Genomic DNA, 19,216 nt, shown 5'->3' with positions numbered 1-19,216 from the left:
ACTTGATCTAATGTCTATTTTGTTCCCCCCAAAAGAGTTGTAGAGCTGTTGACCCCCTTTTAGCCAGGGGGCACTTGTACAATTTGTGTTTTAGTGCCCTCAAAAAACAAGGGGGCACTTGTTTGGAAGTGTTTGGTGTGTTTCCCCCCCCCCCCTTTTAATCAGGGGGCACTTGTTTATCTGTGTCTACAAAAAGAATTGTATAGCTGTTGACATGGCCAAGGGGGCCATCAGCCGCTCCAGGCAGCGGGCGGTCGAGGGGGCCATTGAGCGCAACTGCCTGCCTCTCTTCTGTGGCTACGTTCACGCCAGGGTGTCCCTGGAGATGGAGCACACGGTGTCCACCGGTACGCTCGCGGCCTTCCGCGAGAGGTGGGCACCGGAGGGATTGGAGTGAATCATCAGCCCCAGCAACCAAATTTTAATTTGATCGGTTAAGGTTCCTTTAAAGTTTATTTGGCAACTTGTGGGTTCTAGTGTCCCTGTAATAAGGGGGCACTCGGCTTTATCTGTTAATTAAAATAGTTGTAGAGCTGTTGTGTTGGGAGTGGCTTAGCCAGTCACATGATGTCCAAGACTCAATAAAACCCCAGCCAGTTGGGTTTGGGGGATGAGGCAGGTGGTTGTGAGCCTGGTGGATGAACTGGTAAAGTGTAAACATTAAAGCTTTTGCTGATAAACCAATTTGTTTTCAATAGTAATGTGTTGTTATGAATTCTTAAGCAAAGAACGCATGAAGCAAATACATTACAAGAGGAGTGGTCAATAACACTGAACACCAGGGGGTATATGGAGTGAAAACTCAAAAACTTAATAGCTATCATTAATGGTTAAATGATATCTATCATTTCCAGGCTAAAAATGTTCTTTGTTGTACAATAGTAATTGTAAACTCTGCTGTTAATGGACAGTACAAATGACTGACAGTGTACTTCTGATCCATGGGATTAAGGCTAACCGTCTGACTATCACTGTCCTTTTCTCATCTCTCGGGCCCAACTTTTTGATTTCTCCATTCCAGTGTTAATTAAAGACTGAGGACTAGCTAAGTGTCAGCTGTGGTTCAGTGGGCAGCAGGTTGTGGGTTCAAATCCCACTCCAGGGACTTGAGCGCATAATCCAGTCCGACACTCCCAGTGCAGTGCTGAGGGAGTGCCGCACTGTCGGAGGTGCCGTCTTTCGGATGAGACGTTAAACCGAGGCCCCGTCTGCTCTCTCAGGTGGGCATAAAAGATCCCACGGCCACTATTTCAAAAGAAGAGCAGGGGAGTTCTCCCTGGTGTCCTGGCCAATATTTATCTCTCAATCAAAATAACCAAAAAACCCAAATTATCCAGTCATTATCACATTGCTGTTTGTGGGAGCTTGCTGTGCATAAATTGGCTGCCACATTTCCCACATTACAACAATGACTGCACTTCAAAAGTACTTAATTGCCGGTAAAGTGCTGAGAGATGTCCGGTGGTCATGAATATAGACCACTTTACAACGCGCTATAGAAACACAAGTCTTTTTTACTTCTTTATATGCAGAGTGTTGAAAGCAGCCCGACAAAAGGTTTATAACCATCCAGGTTGAACACACAATTGGCCAGAATTCACCCGCCTACAGGAAAGCAGAGGATAACAGGAAGCGAACAGTTCAGGGACAATCAGGGGAACACTTTATGCAAACTCAGTAACTCGATTGTATCACTCCCTTTATAAACACACACATAGGTTGTGTCCTCTGCATATTCTTGAGCTGCCTTCAACACGGTGTCAAACAGCTTTCACACAACAACAAACTCATGCAGCACTCCCAAACCATTTCACATACAATTAATTACTTCAAGTGCAGGGCTTGTTGTTACCCAGCCAAACGCTGCAGCCATTTTGCACTCAGCAAGCTGCCACAAACACCGACGAGGTGAATGGAGAACAAATCTATTTTTGGGGTGGTACCCATTATGTATTGTTACCCATAGCAACCTGTATCACCACCACCAGAAGGCCGACCTGTTGAAGTCCCAAGAGATCCCAGCATCCCTTGGGAGCACTGCATATAAGCAGGCCTCCAACGCTGTACCAACACTCTGGAGTTCAATTAAAGGAGCTAAGGTCACACTTCCTCGTTACATACAGTACTCAGTTTCATCCTTTATTATGAGCTTAATAGTACCCGTATTGGTTGAGGGGGAAAAGTTGGCCAGGGCACTGTGAGAACTTCTAACAGTGGCAAGGGATAGTTTCCACCCAACCCAACGGGCGACAGATTTAACGTCTCGTCCGAAGGACAGGACTCCAACCATGTGAGATTGGATAGGCTGGGTTTGTTTGCTTTGGTACAGAGGAGGTTGAGGAGAGATGTAATTGAGGTGTTTAAAATTATGAAGGGCCTAGATAGAGTGGATAGGAAGGACCCATTTCCCTTAGCAGAGGGGTCAACAACCAGGGGCATAGATTTAAAGTAATTGGTAGAAGGATGAGAGAGGATTTGAGGGGAAATTTCTTCACCCAGAGGGTGGTGGGGGTCTAGAACTCACTGCGTGAAAGAGTGGTAGAGGCAGAAACCCTCATCACATTAAAAATGTACTTGGATGTGCACCTGAAGTGCCGTAACCTACAGGGCTACAGACCGAGAGCTGGAAAAGTGGGAGTAGGCTGGAAAGCTCTTTGTCGGCCGGCGCGGACACGATGAGCTGAAATGGCCTCCTTCCGTGGTGTAAATTTCGATGATTTTGTGCAGCACTGATCACTGCACTGACCCATCGGTCTCCATCGTCTGCCACGAGTCGTGCGGCAGGGTTTGAACACACAGCATGCGGCCCCGGAGGGAGATCAGGGCCAACTGGGTCAAACTTACAACATGGATGGCATCAGGCACAAAACCAATGTTGCTCGACTGACAAACCGGAGACTGAGAGAAGCTATGGCAAGTAAATTTCCAAGTGATGATTGACATGAAAAAGAATTATACTGGAAGTTGCGACGCAGGATTGGAATGGAATTAGGAATCTGATATGCATTTATAATCTTGTTAGCAAACACTTGGAGGTCAAATTTGCCTTGGAAGAAGACGACAATTGAATGCTCCACCTTGAATTTAAGATAATTGTTAATCATTAAAATGTAATTATTTGAATATTCCACCCAGTGCGTGGGCGAGAGGATAAATGTGCCCTCTGCCCTGTCTTGTGAAACACTTATGCCTAGCTGATGAATCAATTATTGTAACCATAGTAACAAATAAGCTGGATATTTAAACCAAGTGTCCATTGGACACTTCCCAACTCAAGATATCAAGTTCCCCTGAAAGTATGTGCAATTTAACACTTCACATGAGAATCTGGTCAATCCCGGTCCAGCCTGCACTGTTGCAATCGAATTCTCCGGGCTGCCCTGGAGTGCTCAGTTACTGCCTGGAGCTCACTGGTCGGCTGGCCTTCAAAACCCACACATTGAGGTCACCTAATTGGAGTATTTTTCTAGGTTAACGGTGCTGTATAAATGCAAGCCTTTGTTGTTACAGTGAGAGAGGCTGGCAGATAGAGAGAGGGCAAAGGGTTGAACAAATGCCAAGAAATCGAGAGAGAGAGAGAACGCAAGAGCAGAGGAGAGAGAGATAGATTTATGTAGCGCCTTTCACGACCACCGGACGTCTCAAAGCACTTTACAGCCAATGAAGTACTTTTGGAGTGTAGTCACTGCTGTAATGTCGGAAAAACGGTGGTCAATTTGCACACAAGCTCCCACAAACAGCAATGTGATAAATACCAGATAATCTGTTTTTGTTATGTGGATTGAGGGATAAACATTAGCCAGGACACCGGGGATAACTCCCCTGCTCTTCTTCAAAATAGTGCCTTGGGATCTTTTACATGCACCCGAGAGAGCAGTTTAACGTCTCATCTGAAAGACGGCACCTCCAACAGTGCAGCACTCCCTGAGCACTGCACTGGGAATGTCAGCCTAGATTTGTGCGCTCAAATCTCTGGAGTGGGGCTTGAACCAACAAGCTTCTGACTCAGAGGCGAGGGTGCTGCCCACTGAAGGCACCTGTCCAAGTTGATGGCGTTTGCCAAAGCTGTTCTTACCCCAGGCCGACCTTCTGACCCACATCACCAGTCAAAGCTTGGGCTTCTTTTTTCGAAAAACAAAATAAAGCTCTCGACTGTTGAGATTTGCTGGCAGAGAGATATGCTAGCTGGTTATTTGCAATGGTGCGGAGGGAATTCATTTTTCTGCATCAATTGATCGCCTGTAATTTTGTTCGAGATTTGTAGGTAACTGCTTCACCCTCTCACACTGTACAGCGGACCAACTGCTGTAAATCTTACAGTACAATGGCTTTAATGGGTGAAGTCCATGTTTCTGCAAACATGCACGATCACTTTGATGTCTTTTGAGAGGGACATAAACCAGAGCTTTAATCCTGGCAATAATTTTCATTTTGTTCTCATGTCCAGACTGCAAGCTTCTGTCTTGTTTTATTTACAGATTTCAGACAAAATTTTATCGAGTCCTTGATTCTCAAATTATTGGTCTTACAAAAATTAATTGAGTTTTTGCATTCCTTATTTTTCTTCATTCCAGGAACTTGTTCAAAAATTGTCCTCTTTGTGTTTTCAGTTTCCTCACAACTCACCAAACCAGCAGAATATTTTAGCTATGAGGAAAGAGTGGATAGGCTGGGGTTGTTTTTGGAACAGAGGAGGCGGAGGGGAGATTTAACTGAGATGTATAAAATTATGAGGGGGCTAGATAGAATGGATAGGATGGACCTATTTCTCTTAACATAGAGGCCAATAACCAAAGGTTATAGATTTAAATTAATTGGTGGAAGGATTAGAGGGGAGTTGAGGAGAACTTTTTTTCACCCAGAGGGTGGTGGGGGTCTGGAACTCACTGCCGGAAAGGGTGTTAGAGGCAGAAACCCTCATCACATTTAAAAAGTACTTGGATGTGCACCTGAAGTTCCGTAACCTACAGGGCTACGGACCCAGAGCTGGAAAGTGGGATTCGGCTGGATAGCTGTTTTTCAGCCAGCACAGACATGATTGATCGAATGGCCTCCTTCTGTGCAGTAAATTTCTATCATTCTAAACGTTGACGTGCAAATAAACGGAGGCTTGAGCGACAATTGTGGTTTTGTTGGTTTCAATTTTCGACGTCGTTCGAATGTTGGGGACAGTGCTCTCTCTGCACCAAAATCATCATTTGAGTTTCAGACTCATGTCTTTCATCATGTTCAAATCTTCTTTGGAAATTTAGCTGTAATTTTATCGAAGTGACAGAAACCGAACAGCTTTGTTCACTATTCATGCAAATCAACAGGAACATCCATCACTTCGACATAACTTGTACTGTGGAAAATGACGACAGTGGTAGATAACCCTAAATATGCACAATTTAATTTAAGACGGATATAAAAAAGGTTCCTAGTTGCAGCGCTAGCCCTTGCAACTGAAATGTCCCCAGAGAAAACTCGGGTATTTTTAAATCATTTTAATGAGTCAATTTTCTCCACAACTTGAAACCAACTTATTTATAAATCCCAAATGAATCAAATATTTATTCTAATGTCTGGGGCACTGATTGGAAAGAATTCTTTTATTCGCTCAGATCTATTATTTTGCAGACTGGATGTAGCATGTGCTAAGGTAGCGAGAGAGGTTATTTGTGTAGCTTAACTGGAGTGGAAGCAGCCACAGTACAATCCGGTCCAGTTTGAGCGGTGGATTTGGCAACATCTGACTGATTCTCCAGTTTTCTTTTTAGTCAGTTCCTCGGAGTCGAGGATGACTTGCTTCGACACTAACATGAGTTCTCAGGTGACTGAGGAGTCCAATGCGGGACCGACAGTCTCTGTCACAGGTAGGGCAGACAGTGGTCGGAGGGACGGGGTGGGTGAGGTGCTTGGGTTGTCGTGCGCTCCTTCCGCTGTCTGCCCTTGGCTTCCGCGTGCTCCCGGCGAAGAGACTCAAGGTGTTCGGCGCCTTCCCGGATACTTCTCCTCCACTTTGAGCAGTCTTGGGCTAAGGACTCCCAGGTGGCAGTGGGGACGTTGCACTTTTTCAAGGAGGCTTATGTTGCTCAGCACAGTTGGCCCTTTGAAGCAGGTGATTAAAGTGCTGGTTAGCACTGAGCAGTGTCCCATTCAAACAATTTTACCAAATAAGAGAGAGGCTGAGGGGCAGAGGGAAGGAAAGCAGCTGATTAACCAACTGCTTCAAGTGCCGAGCAACGCAGTATAAACCCACAGGACAACGCAGGAGTCCAGTACTAGCTGAATGGTACAACCAAATGAAAACCTGCACTGAAGTTAGCAACTGCTTTTGACATTTTAGCACAATCTTGGCTTCATGGCTTCCAGATGTTACTGCCGCTCCTGTCCTCATTGCCGGGAGGGAAAAGAGGCAGAACCGCATCAGATTATTTGATTTGGCGATTGTCAAATAAACAGCTTGCATCTATATAGCGCCTTTAATGTAGAAACTACACCAGCAAAGACGTGCCGATCCAGTCCGACTTGAACAACCTACCACCAACCCGTCTCAAATCTAGGCGGCCATCTCGGACCGTCGCCGAAGCCCTTCAGCGATCTCCCCTCGGCCTCGATGACCGATGGAAAAATGCTTGGAAGAACTGCAACATACGGAATGGATTCTGTATAGAGGACCCCACGGTACAGCCTGAAGGATCAAACCTTCCTCGCAAACAGTGGACAACCACATCGACCGCCTCAGAACCGGTCACGGTCGATGCTGCCACCTTCTCCATAGGTGTGAAGGAATTAGAGTAATGGACAGTTCGAAGTACAGCGGTCTGAAATAAGATATTAAAAATGCATCATCTGTTTCGCTACACTGTTTCTTCCCAGTTGCCAACAGTGGAAAGTCTGCCTCGTACGTCAAGTAACAAGTCCCATTTGACAAACTGGCTCTGCAAAACCGAAGGGAAGGGGGATTTCTCACTGTAAACAAGCTGTCGACATTCAATCCTCGCACTGCAACATTATAACAGTGACTAAACTTCAGGCTGCGAGGAGCTTTGGGATGTCTTGAGGACGTGAAAGGCGCTTTGCAGCTGTGGCTCAGTGGGGAGCACATTTGCCTCCGAATCAGAAGGTTGTGGGTTCAAGTCCCACGCCAGAGACTGGAGCACAAAAATCTCGGCTGGCACTCCAGTGCACTGTCGGAGACTCCATCTTTCAGGCGAGACGTTAAACTGAGGTCCCGTCTGCCCTCTCAGGTGGATGTGAAATCATCCCGTGGCACTATTTTTAAGAGCAGGGGTGTTCTCCCCAGTGTCCAGGTCAATATTTATCCCTCAATCAACATTACGAAAACAGATGATCTGGTCATTACTGCATTGCTGTTCGTGGGAGCTTGCTGTGTGTAAATTGGCTGCCGCGTTTCCCCCATTCTAGCAGTGACTGCATTCTAAAAGTACTTCATTGGCTGTAAAGCGCTTTGAGATGTCCAGTGGTTATGATAGGCGCTATATAAATGCAAGTGTTTCTTTATGTAAATGCAAGTGTTTCTTTTACTACTTATTTCAACCAATAGCTCATTAAAGTTTACAACTCATGTTTAAAATTATCCACTCTTTTTCTTTCAAATTGTCTCAAAATTGTTTCATATTGAAAATGGAACAAGTCTCAAATACCAATGCCTTCATCATACACCATCACCAGCATCACGGAATCCACAGATTCCAGGCCCATCGTGGCAACTTCACTCTGGCTGTAGTTAGGATGAACGCTGCCGATCCTTTTCCTGACTCCAATGTGAATGGAGCTGTGGTCTGATCACACTCTATGTCCCAATCAGCTGAGGTCCTGACCAACTAACCAACTTTCTTTCCTGGGATGGAAAGAGGGGCTTAGCGGGGACGTTTTAGGTCATGGGGCCAGTATTGCACACAAAATATCAGGACACCTCATTATTTGATCTCAAAAAGTAAAATAAAAGCTTCCTGAAGATGAATGGTACTCAGAATTTGCAATCTACCACAGATCATTGTTCTAAACATAGAATGTTGGGTGTGGAGACAGCTGTTTTACCACAGTTTGACCTCGATAGCTGTAGTGTGCAAAGCAGGCCAGAGTTATACTGTCAGGGCACCTCTGTTTGTATGAATATACTGTTGTATGCAGTTTTTATGAATGCTCGATTATACTGTTTCTTGCATTATGTACATTACCAGGTCCCCCTCCCCACAGTTTAGAAACCAGCACAGTGCGACTCTACAAAGCTGCAATTGGGCGATAATTTCAAATGCCCCAATTTTAAAAATTCTCATCTTCGTTTAAAAATACCTCCTCGGCCTTGCTCCTCCCTATCTTTCTAATCTCCTTCAACCTCACAACATCCCCACCCCCCACCCCCTGCCCCCGAGGTGTCTGTGCTCCTCAAATTCTGCCCTCTTGAGCATCCCCGATTATAAATCGCTCAACCATTGGTGGCCGAGCCTCTGTTGCCTGGGCCCCAAGCTCTGGAACTCCCTCCCTAAACCTCTCCGCCTTTCCTCATTTTAGATGCTCTTTAAAACTGACCTCTTTGACTAAGCTTTTGGTCACCTGCCGTAATTTTTTCTTATGTGGCTCGGTGTCAAATTTATTTGTTTTGTCTTAAAACACTCCTGTGAAGCGCCTGGGTTAAAGGCGCTAAATAAATACAGGTTGTTGTTATTGATAAAGAAAGAGCATCTCTCCTCACAGAAAAGGTAATCCTGCAGTAACCTCGCTCCATTGGCTGAGTGCGGTCGGGAGAAGTACTTCTGAATCAGACGACATTCTCCCTGCCACATGCAGTGCAGTACCCCTTTAAGAAGCTCAATATTAAAATGTTAGGGCTGACATTATTTGAATAACTTCATTATTTCTCACTTTAAAAAAAGTTAGACATTTAATCTTCAAAGTTCAAATATGGCCATTCAGAAACTTATGTGCAGCCATTTATCATCGTGTTCAATTGTTTGACTTACAACATTTTGGGGAAAACGTTAAAGACCAAAGATCAGCCAAGCAATGTGTAGCTATATTATGATGGATTCAAAGTCAGGATCCATTACCCTGAGGTTTTATTGTCCATTACTCATGTCAGCAACTTTCTCCACCGAATATTGAAGACCAAAGGAACTTTAAATTGTACTTTAATCTTCAGAGTCCCTACACTTACTGTTTGAACTTGGGCTGCAGCATATGAAAAACCAACTTTCAGTCAAACTACTTGGTGCCACATTTGATGCCCCAATGCTGTGTTTGTAAAACATATTCTGCTCACATTTAAGGACAAGTTCAATTTTGTAAGGAGATAACTGATGTGCAAGACTCTTATTGTCTACAAAAATCCCTAACACACAGATTCTCAATTGCTGGTGAGGCCACACCTGGAGTACTGCGTACAGTTTTGGTCTCCATCTTTAAGGAGGGATATACTTGCATTGGAGGCAGTTCAGAGAAGGTTCACGAGGTTGATTCCGGAGATGAAGGGGTTGTCATATGAAGAAAGGTTGAGCAGGTTGGGCCTGTACTCATTGGAGTTTAGAAGAATGAGGTGTGATCTTATTGAAATGTATAAGATTCTGAGGGGGCTGGACAGGGTAGATGCAGAGAGGATGTTTCCCATTGTGGGGGAATCTCGAACAAGGGGGCATAGTTTCAGAATAAGGGATCGCCCATTTAAAACAGAGATGAGGAGGAATTTCTTCTCTCAGAGGGTCGTGAATCTTTGGAATTCTCTGCCCCAGAGAGCTGTGGAGGATGAGTCATTGAATATATTTAATGTGGAGATGGACAGATCTTTGAACGATAATGGAGTCAAGGGTTATGGGGAACGGGCAGGGAAGTGGAGTTAAGGCCAAGATCAGATCAGCTTATTGAATGGCGGAGCAGGCTTGAGGGGCCAAATGGCAACTCCTGCTCCTAAATGTCTTCTTATGTTCTTCACATCCAGAAGCTTTTTCAGCTTTCTGATAGGTAGTGTTTTTAAAATGAAGACATATTTTCGAAGGAATTGCTGATAGGGTTAGATGAGGTAGGGTGGAAGGAGACTCGTGTGGAGCATAAACACCGGCACAGACCAAATGGCCTGTTTCGGTACTGTAAATTGTAAGTAATTCTAATGTTACTACAATCTTCCAGACAATATTTCATCTTCAATAATCTGCTCCATATCAACCATTTGATACTTCTTCACTCAATGTCAATAATGTGATGACAATACACAGTCAGGGACTCTTCCTTTGCTCTCACCCCAATTAATTCCTGGCAACTGCATTTTTATCTCTTGAACAGCCTGTTGGATATTTAAAATCTAATGGGGAGACTCCAACGGCCTTAAGCCGTTGCTAACCATAATGGGATGAACAACCAGTTAGACTGGTTATGTGGTGTTTGAAGGAACAATGCTGGGCAGGACATCAAGCAAACTCTCTGCTCTGACATGAGATCTTTCATTCCCATTCATACCAGGCAAATGAGGCCACTCACCCAAAGGACAGCATGCTTGCTAAATGCCAACAACAAGCTGTCACAGATACGATGGGCCAAATGGCTTTTTCCTGTGCTGTAATCAAGGGATATAGGGATAGTGCAGGCAAGTAGATAATCAGCCATAATCTCATTGCACGGAGGATCAGGCTCGAGAGGCCAGGTGGCCTATTCCTGCTCCTATTTCTTATGTTCTCACTAAGTACTGCACTGGAGTGGCAGCTCAACTTCTGGACTTGGTCGTGAAAATGCATCCTGCTGACTCGGAAGTGGGAGCATTTCCAACTGAGCCAAGCCAACACTCAAGACATTTGGGTGACTTTTCCCGCAGGATCCTGCAACACCAGTCTCACACAGATCTTGTACAAACAGCAATCCTCACTTAAGTCTGGAAGCACTGGTGACAGCAATTAAATCACCCCGTTTGGAATCAACTGCAACGAAAAGGTCAGTGCAAAGGTCCTTGCCAACAAATGCAACTTTCTGAATCAGGACCAGCAATTACTTTCATTGCCCACTTACCATTTAGCATGCCTCTCGAAAGTCAAGTAATTGCCTGTCAAGGCGTGTGTGACAGGTAGCAGCAGCTAGTTACAGTATGTACAGCACAGATACAGGCCATTCAGCCCAACAGGTTCGTGCCGGTGTTTATGCTCCACACGAGCCCCCCTCCCACCTTTCCTCATCTCACCCCATTAATATTTCCTTCTGTTCCTTTCTCCCTCGATGCGTTTATCTTGCTTCCCCTCAAATGTTATTCACCGCACAACACTCCTTGTGGGAGCAAGGACCACATTCTAACCTCTCCCTGGGTAAAGAAGTTTCTTCTGAATTCCCTATTGGATTTATTCGTGATGAACATATTTATGGCTTCAAGTTCTGGTCTTGCCCGCATTTTCTCGACATTCACCCTATCAAACGCTTTCGTAATCTTAAAGAACTCTGTCAGTTCACCCCTCAGTCTTCTGTTTTCTTGAGAAAAGGGCCCCACGCCTATTCAAGGTGTGACCCCTCAGTTCTGGCATAATTCTGGTAAACCTTTTCTGCACCTCTATATCCTTCACAACTGAAGTATCTTCTGCACTCTTAGGACTGTTTTCCCAGTTTTCCTTTGGACAGTTGAAAACTGCCTTTCAGAAGTTATGCCATGGGGTGGGGAGCATTGTGCCAGGAAGTTGTGAATACCAACAGGGCATTCGCCACACAGAGGAGCTCGAAAACCAATGATGGACACAGTAACGTTTGGAGCTGCAGCCTCCGTTGAAGGTGTGTGGCTCTGATCTGCGCCAACAGGTAGGTGGGGCCTTCATTTAACATCTCACCTCAGCTGACAGCATCTGCCACATAACCAGCAAAGAACCAGCCCACAACTTGGTCAGACATGTTCTTCAATCCTCCTATTCCTAATGGAGGGTGTTCATCCCCATGCTGCAATTCCTCAACACTTCACAATGTGCCGATTACATGGTGATAAAGTCAGATAGCATTACACAACATCTTGAAAGGTCACAGTATGCGGGTCAATGTTCCCATTAAGCTGCATGGCCATACGGGCGTGCAGCGGTCTGGAGGTCCCTCACAGGCTGCTCGCCATTTTTTTTTTTTTATGAAAAAAACGCACACGCATGGAAATTTGAATGTGCCGTGCAATCCTTTAAAGGGGCCATGCACCTCCAAAAATGAGAGGGGACGTTGAAGCTCAGATCGAGCAGATTTAATCCCACCCCCCCCGAACATAAAGAAAGATTAGCATTTATATAGCACCTTTCACGACGACCAGACATCTCAAAAGCGCTTTACAACCAATGGAGTACTTTTGGAGTACAGTCACTGTTGCAAGCTCCCACAAACAGCAATGCGATAATTGACCAGATAATATGTTTTTTTTAATGTTATGTTGATTGAGGGATAAATATTGGCCAGGACACCGGGGAGAACGCCCCCTGCTCTTCTTCGAACTAGTGCCATGGGATCTTTTACGTCCACTTGAGAGAGCAGACAGGGCCTCGCTTTAACGTCTCATCCGAAAGATGGCACCTCCGACAGTGCAGCGCTCCCTCAGCACTGGAATGTCAGCCTCGATTTATGTGCTTAAATCCCTGGAGTAGGACTTGAATGCACAATCTTCTGATGCAGAAGCGGTACTCACTGAGCCACAGCTGACACCATCTTGATTAAATGGTATGTTAGCTGTGCAGTGTCACGCAAGATACCTTGCAATCCTCAACATCATCTTTCATGGCACAGGAGAACATAAATGTGTCATTGCGTAGATATTCATTTTTTTTTAAATTAAAGCAACATGATAAACTGCTTGCAAACCTTTTCAGGACACAATGCAAAATTCCACTCAACAGGCATCACAAGACACACTTTACAAAGATCTTAGCATCAGCAGAAAACCCTTTAACTGAGGCCAAGTAACTTCAAAGTAGCATAAAATGGGACTAGATGGGTTGGCACCCTTTTATTTCAATACATATGCCATTATGCTCCTATCGTTACAATAGGGATAAAGTCACATGGTGCGGGTGGGCAATAGCGCATTGATTGGTGAATGCGCCCAACTGCCTCGCAGGGGTCAGATATCCTGACAGCCCAACAATGCTTTCAACAACAACTTGTATTTATATTGGCCTTTAATGTAGTGAAACGTCCCAAGACGCTTTGGGTGACCAAAAGTTTGGTCAAAGAGGTATGCTTTAAGGAGCATCTTGGAGGAGGAGAGAGGTGTAGAGAGGTTTAGGGAGGGAGTTCCAGAGCTTGGGGCCCCAGGGAACAGAAGGCACAGCCACCAATGGTGGAGCGATTATAATCAGTGATGCTCAAGAGGGCAGAATTAGAGGAGCACAGCCATCTCAGGAGGTTGTGGGGCTGGAGGAGATTAGAGATAGGGAGGGGTGAGGCCATGGAGGGCTTTGAAAATAAGGATGAGAACTTGAAAATAAAGGTCCCAGAACCATTAGAGGGCAGGAAAGAGAGGACCTTTACTCAGACAACAGCATCCACTGGAGCCAGTCAGCAAGTTCAAGTGGCCTGGACTACAACAGCCTTGTGTGACACCATGCAGGAAGAGATGGTCATTCACTTAACAAACCTCACTGCCTCAATCAATCTCCAGTCCACGAAAGGTGACATCCAACTGGTGGCACCGTGAGTCACAATGGATCACTTGTCCATGCAGTTTAATACAACTCAAAGTTGCATTCCATCAGTGGCAGAACATGCACTTGTTCTGGATCATTTGCAGTACACAGAACATTCTAATCTCTACAGTGTCTTAAACAACTGTTCATTCCATCCTCTCTGGACCTTGTTCTTTATTCTTATAAATATTTTAAGCCTATCTTCACCACATGTTTGCAATGCTGCTTCATGACTGTGTAGGTCAGACAAACTTACATTTTACAATCCTTTATTAATATTTAACGTGAATGTGCATTAGTCAAAGCTGTGTAGTTTGGATCTTATTTCCCCCCTACATCAATAGTTTGAAAGATACCCTGCAGCAAGATAATCAGAAGACAGCAACACACCCAAATAGTGTTGTGTTAAAACTCCAGTGTGATGAACGCACCCCCTCTTTTCCTCCTAGTCAGAATGAGCGCAAACCTGCAGACTTAGCAAACGAGTAAATGCAAACAGAACAACCGTATTGCTTTGCTAAACTTCAATGAACAATCCATGTGTGTCAACTCCTTTGGTGAGGGATGGTTTGCACTGTTTTCTATCTGTAACAGAATCATAAACCCAGAGAGCACGTTCTCGATTTTGCAACAAGATCGGGAGCAGCAGAAATCACCCTCCATCTGACAGTGAGCTGGCTTACAAAATGCTGTGAAATATACGTGGCAGAAGACACACATACCAATTGTCAAGTTCTACAGGGATGAGTTTGCCATGCATTAGAAATAAATCTACTGGAAACAAAGAGCTTAGATGATGTTTACAAATCTCTGTCGATGAGGTAATAGCAAAGTTTATTTCTTGGGGATATCGTCACATTGGGAAACCGTGGATGCGACAACATGAACCAGTCGGATCACAACCAACATTAAAATGTATCCCAGATTGAAGTGACTTCAATGTAACATAAGCAGATGGAGGTCCAACAGCAATGACAATGCGGCACTAACGAGAACTCATTCACAGCTCTGCTCAGGAATCCTTGGGTTGGCAATAAAATCTCATCAGAAATGCACTCCCAACTTTATGATTGCAGTCTCTACATCCAAGGCATTCTGATACAATGTGCAGGAGAGAGAGAGAGAGAGAGAGAGAACAAATTTCAATGTCCTCCACTCCCCGAGGCACTGACTTGGAGGTGGGAGACAGTTCCACCAGTGGGGGCACCTTCTTCCCCCTGGGCCATAGCAGCAGCTGGTTATTCAAATGCTGGGATTTCCCATCACAGCTCATCCAAGCACATGCACTTCTGGGGGGGACGGGGGAGTGACCAGAAACAGGAACCCTGGAGTCATTTAGTTGTTAACCTGTGGAATTCTCTACCACAGAGTTGTTGAGGCCAGTTCGTTAGATATATTCAAGAGGGAGTTAGATGTGGCCCTTACGGCTGAAGGGATCGAGGGGTATGAAGAGAAAGCAGGAAAGGGGTACCGAGGTGAATGATCAGCCATGATCATATTGAATGGCGGTGCAGGCTCGAAGGGCCGAATGGCTACTCCTGCACCTATTTTCTATGTTTCTATGATTTCCCCCCCTTCCCCTGGAATCAGCTAACTCAGCAGAAACCAAGGATCAAATCTGGTCTGCTGGACCGGAGATTCACTGGATAAACTCGCTAAGCAATCGGACCAACTATTTCCGGAGTTCGGTGAGGGGTTTCCCACCCACCCACCTCTTTGTCCCTTTCTGCATCCTCAAACCAAGACTGAAGGCAAATCGGTTGTCCTCCATTCTCCTGACACTGGCCAAGGGGGGGCGGGGGGGGGGAAAGAGAGCTGACTGCACCACCCCCACCAAGCATCAGCTGAAACTGAGGATTCCCCACCATTCTACACTGACCATGACAGAGCTCCGATTCATCATGTGGCTCAACAGGGAGGGAATCCACGCTCGCATTCTGCACCATTGGGTCGCGAAGCAGCAGCATTTTATGACTGAAAACCGAACTGCTGCAGTGGACAAAGTCCTGTGGATGTCTGAAGGTTGCACGGAGAGGCGCAGACACACACTGCCGATTCAGAGCATCCCCGACATTGAAGCCACTCCGGGAAAGGACCGAGCACTAGTTCCGAATTTCACTTTGCAACCAGCGTGGGAGGGAGGAGGCTTGTGTCGAATTATTTCTTGCAAACCATGCTGCCCAGCAATTTCAACGCCATTTCCCCGGAAACATCTTGCAACACAGCGGCCGCTGGTCTTTCAAGTCACTTGTTACGCGGCCCTGGGCTAGTTTCTGTGTCCTCTTCCTGATTGTTGCATGCACCTCTCTCGCTCTCTCCATGAGCTCCCAGCCCAGGGAAGGTGCACAGTCACTCCCCTCCTTTGACTGGGGTTCCCTATGTCTTATAAACAGGGGCATGGCAACTTTGAATCTGGCAGCCCGGATGGGCGATGTCCTGGGCATGTTGGCTCTTTGGAGTCGGAGATACCTAGGGACAAGCCCTGGGAGAAGGACTCTCTCTCTCTCTCTCTCTCTTTCTCTCTCCCGCCCGCACTGCCATTCACCTTCTCTTCTCCCTTGTCCCACCAGACTGGCACCAGCTCTGTGTGTATGCCAGTTGCCCCAGAGGGTGCCCCCAGTGCCATACAGCCTGTCCTGGGACTTGGCTGGTGCTTCGCCCTCCCTTGCCCGGGGAGGGAGAGGGGGGGTCCCCAGGGTCTCTCTCTCTCGCTCTCTCTTTCACTCACTCACTCACTCACCGTCCGCTGCCTGCAGATGCTGTAGCCGCCCGCAGTCCGCGTCCTGCCGGTGCACAGGGCGGCGGAGAGCAGCGCCCTTGCCGCAGTCGCCATCGCTCCCGACTGCCAGTCGTTCTCTTGCCGTTCTCTGCCCCCCCCACCACCCGCCGTTCTTCAGGCAGGCTGTCGCTCCGCAGCGGCGGTGGGGGCCAGGAGCCGGGCGGGGCCAAAGGGAGGGACCCTGGCAAACAAGCAGCCGCCAATCACACCGCACCCTTGACCAATCACACACCGCCAGAGGCGGGCACTCAGCTCCACCAATCACCAGCTCCATCACGGAGTGGGGTCTGAACTGGCAGCCGAGAGGCGTGGCCTCGAACTACCAATCACCAGAAAGGCAACATTGATTGGCATGCTGCAACCAATGGGGCGTAACCTACAGTGCATTCACCAATCACGTTCATTCATTAAAAAAGTGGCTACAGTGTGGAAATTTGCTGAAGGTGGATTCACTTTTTCCTCTTTACGATATTAAAGAATTTGTTCATTTTTAAACAGCAGAGGCAAAGCACACTAAACACTGTGGAGATACCAGTTACATTTTTTGCAATACTTGAATCATCATCATCATTGGCAGTCCCTCGGAATCGAGGAAGAGTTGCTTCCTCTCCTGAACTGAGTTCTTTGGTGGCTGCACTGTCAAATACGACAGCCACAGTCCCTGTCACAAGTGTGACAGATAGTGGTTGAGGGAAAGGGTGGGCAGGGAGAATCTAAGTTGTAAAATAAGCATGTGCATACTATAAATAAACAGACTGGTTTCAAAATAAGTGCCAAGTGTTTCGAAATATTAATATATATAGAAAGAGAAACAAATAATAATACTGCCTGTCGGAGTTATGGGCTTGGATGTCTCAGCTTTTAATAACAACTCAATATTGCAACAAGCTTGCAACAATGTAGCAAAGCACTGTCAACAATGTAGCGAAATACCTTTCATGTTTCCCGAAAGGGATTGGCAGAAACTTTTGGAAAGTTGAAACCCAATGCCGTTTTATTAAACACAAGCCATTCTTCCAACTTCACCCACTTGCACTGAGTTTTAATTCTACCTTTTGGAATGATTTCCTCCGCCCCATCTCCACATGTGCCTTTTTGCTCTAATTGTCTGATTCTTCTTGTCGGCTCTTACGTAGGATATACGGCACAGAAACAGGCCATTCGGCCCAACCAGTCCATGCCGGCGTTTATGCTCGACTCGAGCCTCCTCCCGTCTTTCCTCATCTAAATCTATCAGCATACCCCTCTATTCCCTTCTCCCCCATAGGCTTGTCCAGCCTCCCCTGAAATGCATCGATACTATTCGCTTCAACCACTCCCTGTGGCAGCGAGTTCCACATTCTTACCACCCTCTGGGTAAAACATTTTCTTTTGACTTCCCTATTTGATTTCTTGGTGACTATCTTATATTGAAGGCCTCTAGTTCTGCTCTTCCCCACAAGTGGAAACATTCTGTATCCAGTCTATCAAAACCTTTCATAATTTTAAAGATCTCTGTTAGGTCACCCCTCAGCCTTCTTTTTGCAAGAGAACAGAGACCCAGCCTGTTCATCCTTTCCTGATAGGTATACCCTCACATTTCTGGTATCATCCTTGTAAATCTTCTCTGCACCCTTTGAAGATTTTCCTTTGTCATGTGTGTCCATTATATATTTTACAGTAATACCGTGGATTAATTGATTCTATTACAATCCCCGTTTCCGCTTGTCATCACATTTGTAAGACATTTGTGTCTTTTTTCTTGACAATTCTTCCCCTCTACCTTGATTCCTTTATTGTTCACATGTGAGATTCGGTTAAGAGTGCCGGCAGATTATTGAATCATGGGAGCCATCAAAGCCAAGCCTGCACAGTGCCCAAAAGCATACTTCAAGCAAGGCGTGTCAGCTGTGGCTCAGTGAGTCACAGTTTCGCCTTTGAGACAGAAGATTGTGGGTTCATATCCCACTCCAGTGACTTGAGCACATTAATCTCAGCTGACACTCCAGTGCAGTGCTGAGAGAGTGCTGCACTGTCACAGGTGCTGAATTTCAGATGAGATATTAAACCAAGGCTCTGTCTGCTCTCTCAGGTGGATATAAATGATCCCAGGACACTATTTTGAAGAAGAGAAGGGGTGTTATCTCTGGTGTCCTGGCCAATATTCATCCCTCAATTAACATAACAAAAACAGATTATTTGGTCATCATCACATTGCTGTTTGTGGGAGCTGGCTGTGAGCAAATTAGCTACTGCATTTCCCACATTACAACAGTGACGATATTACAGAAGTTCTTCATTGGCTGTGAACTGCTTTGGGGGGGGGGGGTGCGGTGGTCATAAAAGGTGCTATATAAATGCAAGTCTTTCTTTTTTCTTTCTGTTCCACTTTGAATATCCTTACAAGTGCGAGCTCAGATTGTGAACTTGGAGTGCTTGCATAAATTAATAATTTTCATTCAGCTGGAAAGGCCCTGCAGTTTTGCTCATTTAGTAGCATTCTCACTTCAGCCATAAAGTAAGAAAATAAAGACTTGCATTTGTATCGGACCTTTCACAATCTCAGGACATCTCAATGAACATTTCTTGAAGTATAGTCACTGTTGTAATGTAGAAAAAGATTGCAGCCAATTTATACACACAAACAGCAATGAGATAATGACCAGATTATCTGTTTTTTTCAGCGATGTTTATTGAGGGATAAATATTGGCCAGGATACCAGGAAAAATTTGTTGCTCTTCTTCGTATAGTGCCATGAGATTGTTTGTGTCCACCTGAAAGGGCAGATGGAGCCTCACTTTAACATTTCATCCAAAAGATGACACCTCCAACAGT

At 45.7% G+C, this 19,216-nt stretch overlaps 1 protein-coding gene across 3 annotated transcripts in view; it reads right to left on the bottom strand.

Moving 5' to 3' along the window:
• mcu (mitochondrial calcium uniporter) overlaps window positions 1-16,599 on the bottom strand; it is a 177,956-nt gene extending 161,357 nt beyond the window's left edge. The window contains exon 1 of one of the 3 annotated variants that reach the window (XM_070865579.1): window positions 16,363-16,599. In XM_070865579.1, coding sequence (XP_070721680.1) covers window positions 16,363-16,455 — 93 coding nt within the window. In that variant the 5' untranslated portion in view covers window positions 16,456-16,599. The remainder of the gene's footprint in view (window positions 1-16,362) is intronic. The other 2 variants (XM_070865577.1, XM_070865578.1) reach the window with 2 other exon arrangements.
• Window positions 16,600-19,216: the final 2,617 nt, after the last annotated feature.

The sequence above is a fragment of the Pristiophorus japonicus genome, chromosome 22 (genome assembly GCF_044704955.1).
Source record: "Pristiophorus japonicus isolate sPriJap1 chromosome 22, sPriJap1.hap1, whole genome shotgun sequence".
Lineage (NCBI taxonomy): Eukaryota > Metazoa > Chordata > Chondrichthyes > Pristiophoridae > Pristiophorus > Pristiophorus japonicus.
The sequence above is the reverse complement of the archived record's forward strand: the minus strand, read 5'-3'. Positions and strand labels throughout refer to the sequence as shown.